This window comes from Apodemus sylvaticus, chromosome 3, assembly GCF_947179515.1.
Source record: "Apodemus sylvaticus chromosome 3, mApoSyl1.1, whole genome shotgun sequence".
NCBI lineage: Eukaryota > Metazoa > Chordata > Mammalia > Rodentia > Muridae > Apodemus > Apodemus sylvaticus.
In genome coordinates this window covers 66,564,449-66,580,245 of record NC_067474.1, presented here as the reverse complement: position 1 = coordinate 66,580,245, position 15,797 = coordinate 66,564,449, and the positions used below count along the sequence as shown (strand labels likewise).

The window sequence follows — 15,797 nt, the reverse complement described above, 5'->3', positions numbered from 1 at the left end:
GTTTCCATGTCTGAAATAACCTTATTACTTACATGCAAGGGTCTTTGTAAAAATTTGAGATAAATATTAGTTAATTAATACCATTTCAGCATATAAACCTGAGAAGTTACAACTTTTAGTATTCTGAATTATTATTTTCTAAGTGAGTGACTGATGATTCATACAGACAACACAGATTATTATACAGTTTTTCATATGAAAGAAGTTAAATATTTTCATGAATCCCATTTGGTATTGTGAAAGATACTACTGAAGCAAAAAAAAAATCTCAGGCAAAAAGACAAGATTAAAACAGTTCATATATTTATTCATAATTTAAAAATACGGTCACAAACTTGGAAATGTGATCTCTTTGAACAAAGGGTTGTCTTATGGAAGTATTCTGAAACAAATGAAGAACAAGGACCTTGATCTAGTGACTAAGTATCTTTGTTACAAAGGGCCTGACTGAAGTAGACAGTAGTAAAAACATTAAGGCATTCCAGCTTACAAACCAGAGTCTTCAAAGTTTTCATTGGAACAAAATAACTAATTTTAAATTAATTACTTTTAATGTATGGGGAAACACACTCTACTTGCAATGTAGAGATGGGCTTAATAAAAGGGCCTTCAATGGCTTTAAAATGCATAGTAAGTGAACTTACCACTTCCTTCAAATCAAAGTTGAAATAATTCTCTAGAGAAATTGAAGCACTGGCCACGGACACATCTCACATTTGCTACTAAAACAGTCGGTAGAAAACTATCTCAGTGGTGAAAATGGCCAAGGAATCAGGAACATATTCTGCTGAGTATCTAGGTAGTTGACACTTTCCCGAACTGGAAAGACATTTCACAAAACACATAAAGTTATCAGATGTATCAAAACTGGTTCTAAAAATAATTCTTGCCTCGTGAAACAGCTCACCAGCAGACACGACTTTGGGGTCTTCATGCGCCCGGTGTCTCCCGGCCGCTCGAATGTCCGCATCCTCAGTCCACCACAGAACATGCACTGCAGACGTAAATCAAAAGCGGCTTCATTTGCACATAAATACAGAGAAATTCAGATTTAAAAAGTCCAATGATTTCAAATTAAAAGAATGATACCATCTTAGTTAGGGTTTCTATTCCTGCACAAATGTCATGACCAAGGAGCAAGTTGGGGAGGAAAGGGGTTATTTACCTCTCAATTCCACATTGTTATTATGTTCAGGAATACAAACCCTGACTAAGACAGGGACAGACAAGAAAGGAAAGTTTGTTATCATGGTGTGGTTACTTGTCAAGTCCATAAATGAATTAGTTTTGTTAGGTTTTGTTGTTGTTGTTGTTGTTGTTATTGTTGTTAACTTGACACATAGTTTGAGACATCTGAGAAGAGAGAGCCTCAGCTGAGGAAATGTGCCCCATCAGGCTGACCCACAATCAAGCCTGTGGAGCACTTTTCTTGATTAAAGACTGGTGTGGACAAGACCAGGCCACTGTGGATGATGTCCCTCTTGGCTTAAAGATCAACCTGTGTAGGGTAAGAAAGCAGATTCAGGAAGCCACAGGGAACAAGCCAGTAACCAACATTTTCCCGTAGCTTCTGCTTCAGTTTCTGCCTTCAGGTTCCTGCCTTGAGTTTCTGCCCTGAGTTTCCTTCATGGTGGACTATTAACTGGAAGTATAAGCTGAAATAAACCCTCACATCCTCAAGTTGCTTTTGGGTCTGGTGTTTCATCACAGAAATAGAAACATAATTAGGGTGGGAATATAGCTCAGTAGTAGAGCACTTGCCTACCATACAGAAGGTCCTAGGCTCAATCCCTAGTATTGAAAAGAATGTATTTAGAGGAATAAAAATATTATAAAAGGAATAAACTATTTCTTGAGGCTCTTGTATTGCTAAAATTTGTTCATTTTGTGTGTCAGAGAAAATAGAGTTTAACATTTCAAAAATAGTTTTACTGAGTGTTAAATTATAAAGAGACAACTTCTCAATTCTTTTTTATGTTTTTTTTAGATTTATTTATTTATTATATGTGAGTACATTGTATCTGTCTTCAGACACTTCAGAAGACGACATCAGATCTCATTACAGATGGTTGTGAGCCACCATGTGGTTGCTGGGAATTGAACCCAGGACCTTCAGAAGAGCAGTCAGTGCTCTTAACTGCTGAGCCATCTCTCCAGCCCAACTTCTCAATTCTTAAAAATTAAAACATACAAGGTCTTGTCGATAACATATAAACTGTAACCAACATATCTTAGAAGATGAGTAAGTAACCAACATACATGGAAATTTAAAAAGAAATATACAGCGGTACCTCTGTTGAGCAATCCAAACTCTGCATGGAACACACCAATTAGTTTAACGTAGCCTTGATTAGCATGGGCACTCACTGCCCTTTCAAATGCATCACCCCATAGAGCTGGGCCACCGGGTCTCATCAGAAAAGTAGCCAGTTCATAGACGCCTAGATTTTGGAAAAAACAATTTTAAAGATATAGCCAAGGAATTTCTATTCATACTTCTATTCACTTGGTTTGAGGAGAAGCTTCCTCTGCATGGTTATATGTGAAGGAATATGCATGTACACATATGTACACAGATGCAGTAATTACATTTGCATTATTTACCATTAATTTTATGATTAGAAATCCCTTGTCCATGTTTTGACTTATTTATGCTGCTAATTACACAGATGACAGAAAGTGAGGATCCAGTGGGAGCTGGAAAGATGCTTCTGCAGTTATGAGCACATTCTGCTCTAGGAGAGGACCAGCATTCAGTTCCCAGCACCCATGCCAACAAGTTTGGCAATCCCACTTAATCAATTCCTCCAAATGATCAGTTTTGTAGGAAAAACATATACAGTGATTTAAAATCTAAAATGAATTGTAATCTGTAGATATGTTCAATGTGTTTATTATATCTCTATATAATGAGTTTATATTTAAATATTAATATTGTTTTGAAATGATGACAGACTATCAAATATGATATAGATTACTGCCCCATATATAGTCCCTGGCTCTCTCTGTGGAGTTTTCAACCTTTACTGACCATGTGACATTTTCTATAACATAGATAAGGTTTACAACTCCAAAAACCCCCAAGTGGGAAGAATTCTTCATTCATCCTCACTTTTTAAGGATAAAGAAAGCTGGGGGTGATCGCCCACACATTTAATCCCAGCACTTGGAGGCAGGAGGATCTCTGTGAGTTCAAGGCTAACCTGGTCTTCAGAGCAAGTTTCCAGGACAGCCAGAACCCTATTTCAGGGAAAAAAAGAAAAAGGATAAAACAAAGAGGTGTACTTTGTTTTATCTCAACAGTTCTTATGTCCACAGGGAAAAGGGATTCTTCCTCAGTCCCAAAGCACATTAGAATTTAAAATATGTACTATTTAAGTCATGAAAACTCATAGTGCCTAAGACAGACTCACCTTCCTTCGGAGGCGTTCCTATTTTGCACCACGGTACCAAGTAGGTAATTTCACTCTCTTGTTTATCAATGAAAGGCAAATTTGGAATGAGAAATCGTTCCTGCCATTCCTTATCCTTGGCCAAGGCTTTGTAAACTGCAGCACGGTGAGCATAATTATCTGACATAGAAAAACATGGAGAGTTTTTTTTTTTTTTAAAGAATTGATTTAATATCATCTAGTCTTCTTTGGGTCACTCCCAGATCATTAATCTGGAGCATGCAAGCACACCATGTTGTGGATCTGGGGACAGCCATCAGAGGAGATGTCAAGCTGCTCCTCATTTTCAGGGTGAAAGAAAGGGAAACTACAATTGCACACTGAATGGCTTTCACTGGTTCTTTGAAGGAAGCTGTGGACAGGAGCTAAGTCTCTCAGTTTGTGATGTGGTAAATAATATAATGGCAACTTTCAGGTTTGCAGCTTATAACAGTGTTTAACACTTCCATATGAACTAGACTCATTATTTAACTGTGTCAACTGAAAGACAAATTCTACTTTGGTAGTAATGGTAGGTAGTCAAGATACATCTTGAATGCATGTTAACCTAAGAGAAACTTGAATGCACTTGGTATTATTTACTTTAAAGAAAATATCTTCCAAAAAACTAGTGCTGATTCCTTACTATGGTCAACCATCATTTTTCCGTAGCATTCATTTCTCTGTTTTCTAAGTCACTGAAACAGGCAGACATGTTTACCAATGTGTGAGTCTAGTACTATATTTATTATAAAGACCTCATGAGACTAAGGTAAAGTATTTATATAGTTTGAGGGATATGAAATAACACCTGCCTTACAGCCTAAAGTGAAGCAAAGGAGACTTAATGACTTTTCCCACTGGGTTCTGGTTTAACACGAACTACAAGTGAAGTGTAAACTGCATTATTGGTGTTTTCTGTCTTTCAAAACAGAAAAACAAAACAAAACAAAATCCAACCAAACCCAAAGTATACCCATGTCATCCACAGAATGAATCTTTTCTCATTAAAGAATTGTGTGAACATTAATTGAACATGGATGACCAAACATTAAATGAAATTAATTATTAAAGGTTTGCTGAACATGCTCAAATCCCAATGTAGACTACTAACAGCAGATTTTTAAAGTTAACTAACATTCTTGACTGATTTTGTAACTTGTTTTCCTTTTTCAAGGCAGTGTAGCTTCAGTAGGAGAAGGGCACCTGGTAATGTTAAAGTAAAATTCTTTTAATTCTTAAAGTAGCATGGCAGAGAATTCTGTAACCCCCCTGTGATGTAGAAATGGGCTAAAAATAATCAGAGCTGAGGGGAGGTCAAAGTTGACTGCCATCCTCTCTCAACCTCCATTTACTCAAAATCTTGAATGTGTGCACTGTTTCCACTAATATGCTGATAACCAGGTCCAGCATCAGATATTTCTCTTATTCTGAGATCTTAACCAAAATGGGCTTTTGTGAACTGTTTTAAGTCTTGCATTAAATGAGTGTTCCAATAACTCACTAAGTTTTTGAGAATAGTAGTCTAAAATTTAATGATTTGATAAACTCATAATTTCCCAGCTATAATGTTAGATTTTTGGAAAAGGGTTATAAAAGATGGACCAAGAAGAATCGTCCTGATTTTACTTTTTGGTTCTTTTCGCTTTAAAAAGAATTCTCCTTCATCTGTATATATACTAATGTATATCCATCTAAGACTCATGTAGCATCTATGAGAGTAAATATCTATTTGAACACTTGAATTGGGAAACTCATACCATACTTCCAAATGTGGAATACTGTGTTTATTCTGCCTCCAAATCCTACACTCCAATATCCGACTAATTCAGAGTGAGCTGTCCGAAGATGAACATTTTTCTTAAAATTGTGCAGAAACTCTTCCACTTTTGAGGGCTTAAGGTAATAAGTACAAAACTCATAGAATGTTCCTTCTTGTTGTCTGTGGCCAGTAGTAGAAGATGAGTGTACCTGAGGAAAGATAAACCAAATCTCAGTATTTGAAGGATGACTGAACGTGGACATCTTTCCAACCAAATCTGGGGCTGATTCAGAATCCCTGTTTCCATTTTTCATTTCAACTCTCCATAGATGTGTTTTTAGTGGATTCAAAGATATCTACCATTAAACATGTGAGTTCTCCTTAAGTCACCTTTTCATGGAAAGTTACCCCAAACTAAGGCAGTTCTATCTTAGAAATTCTCCTGTGCTAGAGAATCAATTAGGATTTGTTGTTGGTGGTGTTGCTTTGTTTTGTTTTGTTTTGTTTTTTTTCAAATCAGGTCTCTTTGTGTAGCCCTGGTTGTCCTGGAACTCACTCTGTTGTCTAAGCTGGCAGAGAACTCATAGAAATCCACTTGCTTCTGCCTTCCAAGTGCTGGGATTAAAGGCATGTGCCATCACTGTAACCTGGCAAGATTCCCATAAATTCTTTTTCCTTATATTCTTTTAATCCATAGTGTATGTGAATAGAGCTTCATATCTGAAAGAACTTTGTAGACTGAAGATCTTTGGGCATATACAATGAACATGTTTAACAAAAGAAAAACTGCTTTTTTTTTGAGATAGAATTTCTCTATGTAACAGTCCTGTCTGTCCTGGAACTCTCTAGAAAGACTGGCCTCAAACTCACAGAGATCTGCCTGCCTCTGCCTCCTGATTGCTGGGATTAAAGGCATATGTTGCCATGCCCAGCTTAAAGAAAACTTTTCTTAAAAAAGAGAGGTTGCTGTTCAGGTCAAATAATTGTTCCTACATTCGGCAACAATAGAACTGGAGTGTAGGTAATGCACTAGGATGCTATTCTTCCAACTGCATCACAGATTTGTTAACAGTCCAGTAGTTCTCAACCTCACTAACACTATGACCCTTTAGTATAGTTCCTCATGTTGTGGTGACCTGGACCATAAAATTATTTTGTTGCTACTTCTTAATGGCAATGTTGCTACTTTTATGAATAGTAATGTAAAAATATCTGATATGGAGGATATCTGATATGTGACCCAAAGGGGTCATGACCCACAGGTTGAGAACTACTGAAATAGAGAATGGATGCTAAAAAAAATCATTGCCAGAATTCACTGAATCACTATCAGTTCGTTATGATAAACATAGAGTGAAGATGGGCTTTAATGCATTCAGTTATTTCAATGTGGTAGAAATGCATCTCAAGTATCTTTTAAAAAATTACTATTTAAGTTTCTACTTTTTGTTCTGAGAACACTTTTCCCTAGGAAATAATTTGTTGGAAATTACCTTGAGTATGTGTCCATACATATGCACACACATATGTGTACATACACTGTGTAACATCATACCATAAAAACTAAAAACCCATTTTATTTTCAAGTTGGGTTATTATGTACCCATTTCATGAAGTTAATAATATCAGAAAAATCTGCTAAAGCAGATCAAATGAATGTAAAAATATAGAACTTAGTCTGAGTAGAAGAATAAATCTTTTTCCTCTTGATAGGTTTTTGCTTATAAAACACTATTTTATTAAAAGCTTAATATACTTTTCTCCCTTTAGTTCATTACATTGATTTCTACTCTAAACTATAGTCTTACTGCTTGTCTTAGTTAGGATTTTATTACTGTAGAGAGACACCATGATTATAGAAACTCTTATAAAGAAAACATTTAACTGGGTCTGGCTTACAGATTCAGAGGTTTAGTCTACTGTCATCATGGTGGGCAGCATGGCAGTGTTCAGGCAGACGTGATGCTGGGAAAGGAGCCGAGAGTTCTACATCTTGATCCACAAGCAGCATAAGGAGACTGTGAGCATCAATGGGGGTAGCTTGGGCATATAAAATATCTCAAAGCTCACCCCAATGGTGACACATGTCCTCCAACAAGGACACACCTACTCCAGAAAGGCTATTCCCTATGAGGCAAGCATTCAAATACATGAGTCTATGAGGGCCATACCTATTCAAACCACCACATTCTACTCCCTGGCTTCCATAGGCTTGTAGACATAGCATAATGTAAACTACATTTCCCTATATGACACAATGTGTACATTACTACTCTAAAACATAGTCAGGGAAGCACATTGAGGAAATATTGGACCAAAGCAAGACTGAAAACCAGTTGGGTAAACTCCAAACTCTGTATCTCCATGACTGATGTTAAAGCAGTCTTCAGATCTCCAACTCCTTTCAGCTTTGTTGACTGTAACACACTTTTTTCTGTTGAGTTGATTCCACTTCCTGTTAGCCATTTTCCTCAGTGTTATCCCATGGATCAAGCATCTATAGCATCTTGGGCTCCATCTTTACAGCTTCAAACAATGGCCTTTTTTGGCCTCCGTGCAGGGAAATCCCTGCCATACACTTGGCCTCAGAAGCTTTCATCAGTTGCAGAGGGAGATTCCATAACCTCGTTCTTTTATTCTTGACTCAGAAACCAGAACCACATTGCCAAAGCTGCCAAATCTGCAGCTTGCTAGGGCTGGGGCATGGTCCGCTTGTTCAATTGCATCTTTACCAGCTTTCTGGGTTCTGTGGTTTTCTTCACTGACTAAGCTTGGATTTCCTGGAACTTGCTCAGTAGACTGACCTTGAACTCAAAGATCTGTGTGCCTTTGTCTCCTGAGTCCTGATATTAAGGTCATGTACCACCATGCCTGGACCTAAACTGTTTTTTTTTTTTTTTTAATTCCTTCTCACAAGATGGAAACTTAGCTGTGTGGGATCTCGCTTTGAGGTCTCCACTCTTTTTATTCACTTAATAATCTTGAAGCTGTTTATCCCCTTGAAGATAGGATTTAGCTCTATTTCACTTCCTGGTGCTCCCTTTCCCCTAGATCATATATTTTGTATTTTTCCCTGTTCAGCATGCTCTTTATCAGAGTGAACATTAATAACCACACAATAGTCTATTCTAGGCTATTTTAACTTTTCCTTTATTAAGGCAATTAATTCCAAACTCTTCACTTTAGCTTTAGGCAATCTTTTTGGACAAGGGCAAAATGTAACCAAATTCTTCGCCAAAATATCCCAAGAACAGAGAAAGTATCCCACTTCTGGTACCAACTGGTAGGGTTTTATTGTTGTGAAGAGACACCATAACCATGGAAACTTTATACAGAAAACATTTAACTGGGGCTGGCTTACAGTTTCAGACGTTTAGTTCATGTCATTATGACAGGAAACATGGCAGCGTCCAGACAGACCTGCTAAGGAAGGAGCTGAGGGTTCTATGTTTTGATCCACAGGCAACAAAGGCAAACCATGTGCCACCCTTGGCATAGCTTGAGTATATGTAAGACTTCAAAGCCCATCTCCACAGTGACATACTTCTTTCAACAAGGCCACACCTGCTCCAAGAAGGCCACTCCCTATGGGCCAAGCATTCAGACATGTGAGACTATGAGGGCCATACTTATCCAAATTCCCACACTGCTCAAACCAGCAAGCTCCCTATAAAAATCTCCAGCCATATCTGCATTTGATGGACATCTTTTTGTGTGTGCTTTAAAGCAAAATCTACTAATGAGATTATTAGAACAAGTGCTTATTATCTATAGTTTAAAAATGAATAAAACATCAGGAAGTGAGCCAGGAAAGAGTGCATTTGGAGAATGCAATAATTGCCAAGGCCACAAGCTTTTGTTATTTCCTGGACATGATACACAGGAGGAAACATACAGAGAGGAGGAAGTGTGTGACTGGATAAAACCGCTTTTTTCCAGATTTCTCTTGTAGAGTCAGAATTACACTGGGGAAAAGCCATACACTTCATTATGTCTGATTTAAGACTTGATCTTGCCAGCACTGACTCATTAAAGAGGATGTTGACTTAAAAATCAAAAACCAAACAAAGCCACCAAAATATTGTAAGGAAACAATTGGTGATGTTGCATTGACCACCCTGGATGAGTAGCCTTTAGTCTCCTTTTTAGGATATACATGGATAACCTCATTCTTCTTCCTCCACTAGAGTAAGTAGAAGTCTGGATCAAAATACTGAGTTTATTCCCTGAATAAGCCAGGGCTCAACAGCTAGGGCTGAATGGTGGGCTTTCTTTGGTGAAGGTCTCATCGCAGCTTAGTCCAGTTTCCAGAAGCTCCAGCCCCGCCCTAATTGGCTAAGATCCTAAGGTCCTCCCATGCCATAACCTGCTGGTACCTGAGACATCCTAGACCTGACAGCCTCAACAAGTACTGACAGCCTGCATACTACTTTACACTCCGCACAGCTCCGCCCACTTTCCTGCTTGTGACCCAATAGTCCCTACCTGATGCACCAGAGCCCGCGGGGCCAGAATCCTCCTCAGACTGCGTCGGAGTGCAAGCATGACACAGCCTAGAGCACGCAGGAAGACAGTTGGGTGCTGGGACACGTGCTGTCCCTATTTTCTGCTGCCTGCTCCTACTCGGTTTGGTCCGCGTTGGACCGGGAGGGAATCCGCGGAGCGACTCCGCCCTTCTCCAGATAGCAGAGGACCAACCTGTACTGTCTGTGGTGTTAGCTGTGATCCCTTGCTTGACTTTTGTTCTGTAAGGTTCTGGCCCTGACGTCAGAGGTGATGTTGCAATGAGCAGAACCCTGAGCTTGGTGCAGTTCCACACTCTGGGGTACCACTTTATGCCTCCCCCAACCCCCCACCCCGCCCACCACCTCGCTCAGGGCACAAACACTTCAAAATGTTGGTTAAGGCGTGGATATATGTGGATGCTTTAAAATCTTGAGGGAGGGATCTTGTGATACTGCCCAGGAGCCTTCATCACAGACTACTCTGCATCCCTGTTGATGCCCAGCATAGCTTGGGAGGCTCCGTATAAAGATAGGTTAATTTTCCTGATGCTAAGAACAATGGGAATCACAGGCCTGAAATGAGATGTTTACAACCATACACAGAAGGATCAAAAGAAAATTCCTTTATGCTACTTAACTGGCTGACCTCTTTTGTCCTCCTTGTTGGATTGGTGGTGCCCAGAAGAACTTCATCTAACATGTTAAAGCTGTCTTACCCCCTCCTCCATGGTTATGTCCCTGTTAGGTATACTATGGTGTCTTGTAGTTTTCTATTTACAAATAATGTCCATTTACTAGAAAGATGAGACTTTAGCTCACTTCATAGCACTTGCCTTCAGACATCTATCTTTAGAGTTTAAAATAATTACAGCATTAAACTACATTATAATTTATGAAATTCTTGCTAATACTGCGTACATTGAAGTGACATTCCTTATATTGTTGGAGACTGGGAAGAATTATAGGGTTATCAGATATGCTTTTATTGGGATTCCTTGTGGAAGGGGTTTGAATTAGATGAGGGAGGTTTTAAAAAATTAGTAATTCTGAAAGAATTTAGCCTTTTTTTTCCTGAAGATGTTATTCCCTAAACCAGCAATGTAAATGAAGCATTATTTATGTAATCTATTTGATTAAAATCTGTCACTTAGACTGTTTTTTCAGCCTTGAGTTAACAGTTCATTTGCTTATTCAATTAATGATTATTGCATTTCCTTTATGCTGTGGGCACTTTTCCAGAAACTATAGAAGTGGAAAAAGGTTTTTATCCCTGTTGGAACTTACAGGGAAACTTTGCAGGAAAAAAATGAACAAAGAGAAAAATACAGTCAATTTCATGTAGCTGAGGTCAGCATCTATGGAATTAACCAGAGAAAAGAAAATGGTGGGGGAAAAGAATCTGTCCTGGGTATTTTCAAATGTTTCCTTTTGCATTACCGAGACAATGGAATATTACAAGTGTTTACATGACATAAGCTACCTAGAGATAATTTAAAGATACAGGAAGTAGAGTGTAGGTTATATGCAAACACTATAGAAGGGACTTGAGAATATGTGAATGTTGGTAACTTTTTCACTGGGTCCTGGATCTAGGATGTTCTCTTTCTGAGGGAATTAGTCAACAATATGAAAGTGAACAATACAGTAGAACACAAAGAATTAAAAGTGCTGGAGAAAGATAACAAAGCTGTGTGAGTCTGTGTGTGTGTGTATGTGTGTGTGTGTGTGTGTGTGTATCAATTCCTTTGGCCTTATAAAAGCATCCATACTAGAAAGTTTAGCTTGCTGTGGTCACGGAGAGTCTTCACCCCTGGGAAATGTCAGTAGAGCAATGTAAGAGATCTGAAGGAGGAAGAGAAGCGAGCTTCTTTCTTTTATTTCTTCACCATGTCTGAATGACAGCTGGAGGCTGCTGTGGCTTGAGCACCTAGTTGGGTTAGAAGGCAGAGACTGAATGTGGTGGGATGAAGGAACTGGCTGGGTGTCTGGGTCCATGGCACATCACACTAGTCCTGCTCTGCCGTTTCACAGGGGCTTCCTCTATGTGAGAAATCATCTACTAGTTTCATCCACCACTTGCCTTAATCTTAGTAGAGGAATGGCTACCTGCATTATTGCTGACCAGAGTCCAGAGGTTTAAAGCCAGTAAGACTGGTTCTTCTGCAGTCTCATTTTTAAGGGCTATGCTCTCTAGATCTATACCTCAGTTCTTTTCCTCTAGTGTGGACTAAGCACTCTCCCAGGTGCAGACAGATCTGGAATCTTCCTTCACTGTCATCCAGGGAAATCTCAATTCACTGAACACACTTTCCAAGATCTAGTTTGTCTGCTTTTGTTTTTTTTTTTTTTTTTCAGACTTCTACTTTAAGGTAAGGGAATATAGAATTTAAACTTTTAAGACATATATCTTTTATAAATATCTTTTATCATTTCCCTTAATTTAGTTTGGGTAGACTAAAAATTCTGTGTTAAGGCCTAATTTGTTTCTGAGACAAACTGTTGTATTGACAAGCACAGAAAGACAGGCCCATGTGATCTGCTTAGCTCTGTGTGGAGCTTATTTTTTTGTGTTTTGTTTTGTTTTTTCCCCCAGAACCTTTTACACTTTTCTCTTCTGTGTTATCTGAAATCTCACAATTGACATTCCTTATGGATAGGCCTTTACCTCTTCTTCCTTACCCTATAGGTCCCTCAATACAGTATTCGTTAGTCCAACTGCCATCTTGGAGGCTAACCATGGTAGGCAAATCCTCTAACTGCTCAGTTTCATCCCTTGGGCCTGGAGACCCTAACTTCCAAAGCCTCCATTTTGTGTCTTAGACTGCTTGCTTCCCTTCCCTGTCTCAAGAGCTTCTGCTGCTCAGCACTGGGACTCTCCTGATCCTCTCTCTTTTTCCTCTTCTTGCTGTATCCATGAAATAGCCACAATGTAAGACAAGACCTACACAATAACACCAGTTAGCACATCAGTGTGGACGGGGAATTCTTGAAATGTCCCGCAGTGTATGATGTGCTAACTAGCAATCAGTGGCTGCTAGATAGAGGAAGAGTCAGTCAACCACTTCTCATTACTGTACGTGAGCCCCAAACTCACATACATTCGAGCAACTAGCAAACAGACTAAGTAGGTTTTGTGTGTCTGTGCCCATATATGTATGGAGCGGTAATCACAGAAAGAAAGGTCATGAATTTGAGAGGGAGAGGGAGAGGGGAGGAGTTAGAAGAGCGAGGGACAGAGGTGGGAATGATGTCATTTGTGTATGGCATTCTCAAAGCAATTAAAAAGTCTATATTTATAGCTGGGTTGGTCTTTTTTGTTTTTGTTTGTTTGTTTAGCACACTCATGAACATTTTCAATTTTAAATACTACAGTATTTGTTTCAAAAGTTCCCTTTTATCTCCCTTTCCTGGAATATGTCTTTTCCATTTTTCCTATCCAGCTTTTTGAATTTTTATCCTATTTTTGGGTTATGAATTCAGCATCTTTTCTCTCTGAGCCATTTGTTTTGAGTGGCTGCCCTCTTGCTGCCATCTTTGAGTAGCTACGTTTTTATCACCAGAGTTAAGAACTAGGATACTGACGTCACCTGTGTACTCCACATCTGCTCCTTCCTATCACATTCTTCTGACCTCACATGCTCCAAAATTTTATTTTATCATTACTTTGATTTTCTTTAAAAGCTAATGCTGTATGTAACTCTCACCATCATATTGTGCTCATTTTTCCAATCTAGATTGTTCTTTAAGCTAAGTAGGTCTTTTTATTGTTGTCATGTGACTCTTACTTAGACTTTATTTAGGCTTTCAAAACTCTTGCAGGTGCCGGAATACATCTGTGTTGTATACCATCCTATCACATGTGCGGTAATGTACAGATATACATTATTATTGTCAGTTCAATGATTATGGACAAAGCTCTTGAGTTTCTTTGTAAATGTCCTTTTGTTCTGGCACAGATAAGGGGAAGCCACCCCTTTCACATCTGTTAAAGTTATAATTATTACTGTTAGAAAATTGGGCTCTCCCTTAAAGCACTCTAGCTACTTTGGACAAAAAGACTGTCAACAGACAACCAGACTACCCTAACACCAGCACCAGCCATCTTTATCACTTTGCCTTCACCTTGAGAAAACCACACACAGCTGGTTGCTTTGGTTTCTGAAAGTATAGCCTCAACCTGGACTTTTTAAAACAGTTTTTAGCCTGGCTTCCTTGCTCTCACAAGTGTAGATGAACTCTAGATGGCCCTGTTCCCATTTCTATCTGGGTCAGAGGGGAAGCACCTTCCCAAGGTAGTTCAGCAGTGATGCTGCTGTCCCTGTGCCAAGGTAAGGCTGTGATTGGCCCTAAATTTATGGCTATGATGTCTAGAAAACTCATCTCTGGCTGTAGAAACATGCTGCTCAGGTTTAGCTAATCAGTTGAGAGCCACTCTTTCATGGTGTGGCTTCCCTTGGTGATGCATGATCAGAACCAACAGAGACTTCTCTCATGAGGCCTCTTCTTGTTTGCTTTCAGATTTGTGGGTTGCACTGGTCCACACTAAGAAAGATGCGGAGGAGCCATCAGAGTGGCAGTGACGGCCAAAGACAGCGAAAGCTAAGAGGTTAGCAGGCAAGATATATGTCATAGCCAGGAAACTAATGGCCAAAGAAGCAACTGAGTGTCTTGAGATGTGGCCAAGTAGAGGGATGTCAAGGCAGGGACAGATGAAGGATGAAAGGAGCCAGAAAATGGAAGCCATAGCCCTAGAACCAGAAGAGTTCCAGAGAGCCATGGAGATTTTAGGGTTGAGGGTCTTAGATCTCAGGCTAAGAGCTGTGTCACTGGCAGGTGACCAGGAATAAGGAGCCTTGATACTTAGGTTTCAGGAGCCATCTAGGAAAGGGTAAAGGCAAGTGAGCATGTTTCCTAGAGATGGCTCACTGCTCTTCATGGCTGCAATGGGTAAAATATAGATTGCAGGGCCTTCAGCGATTGCATTCCAGGATTGTTTAGTACTGATAGACCTTTCCTCACCATTACAGTCTAATGACTCTTTTCCTGCAGTTCGTCATAAAGATCTTTCATGAGTTAATGCTGTTCAGATGAATTGATGTTTTTATAGAATTCTTGATTTGATTCAAACAGTTCCAGAAAGAAAGTTTTAAGAGATGGTTTTAGCTGTTTTGCCAGAAAGATATAATAAAGTTAGAATCAAGAATGTGTCCACTAACTCCTCAGAAAATAGTAAGTAAAGGCTGCGTAATTAGGAATACAATGAACTTTCATAAATTATACCAGAAAGAGAAATAGGCTTGGGACAAATTGGTGATCATGGAAAAGCATTCATTCTAGGTCAGGCCCTAGGATGAGGCCACAGGAGTGCCCTGTGATAAAGCAAGGCCCTGGGAAACTGTTGATTTGAACTTATAATGAAACACTGCTTTAAACTTACTATCAACATCCTCCTGTGATTCCCCTTTTATGTAATATTTTATCTATGAGGTAATTTTTCTGAAGAACTTTTGTCTAAGAAGGTATAAAAAGGCCAGAGAGAAGACATAAGGCAGTGGGAGGGGGCAGTTCTGCTCCATCCATCCAAATGTATATACATATGTGTATATATATATATATATATATATATATATGTATATATATATATATATGTCTATATGCATGTATATATACGTGTGTGTAGGTATATGTGTATGTATGTATGTATGTATATATGTATGCATGTATGTATGTATGAATGCATGTGTGAACACTTATGGAGCTGATGAGACAGGTGGTCAGAATGTGCATGTCTATGAATGTATATGTGTCTGTATATATTGCCTATGTAAAAGATTTTCTTTTTCTCCTGGTTCAAAAAGAGGTAATAAATGCAAGTCTCTCGCCTGGTCAGGGAGAGGTCCTTAAGCAACAGAAAAGAAACTAGCGTTAATTAGCACAAAATAGTAAGAGAGTTACAGAGGAGAGAAACTAGCCTTTGTTAGCACAGACTAGAGACCATCAGTTTCTGGCCCCCAGAACTGTAAGAGAGTTACAAGGCCACGTAGATCATCAGTCTTTGGCCTTCATTCAACTCTGTGTCCCACCTCAGTACTTGTGATG

General features: G+C 39.0%; 1 protein-coding gene across 1 annotated transcript; it reads right to left on the bottom strand.

Annotated features, from left to right (window-relative positions):
- Positions 1-702: 702 nt before the first annotated feature.
- LOC127679910 (protein NipSnap homolog 3A-like) lies at positions 703-9,738 on the bottom strand. Its single transcript, XM_052175493.1, has 6 exons — positions 9,679-9,738; positions 5,192-5,402; positions 3,414-3,572; positions 2,292-2,441; positions 908-994; positions 703-819 (listed from the first exon to the last, which is right to left on the bottom strand). The coding sequence occupies exons 1-6, from the start codon at positions 9,736-9,738 to the stop codon at positions 743-745; spliced, it is 744 nt and encodes a 247-aa protein (XP_052031453.1). The 3' UTR covers positions 703-742.
- Between the last annotated feature and the right edge of the window lie 6,059 nt (positions 9,739-15,797).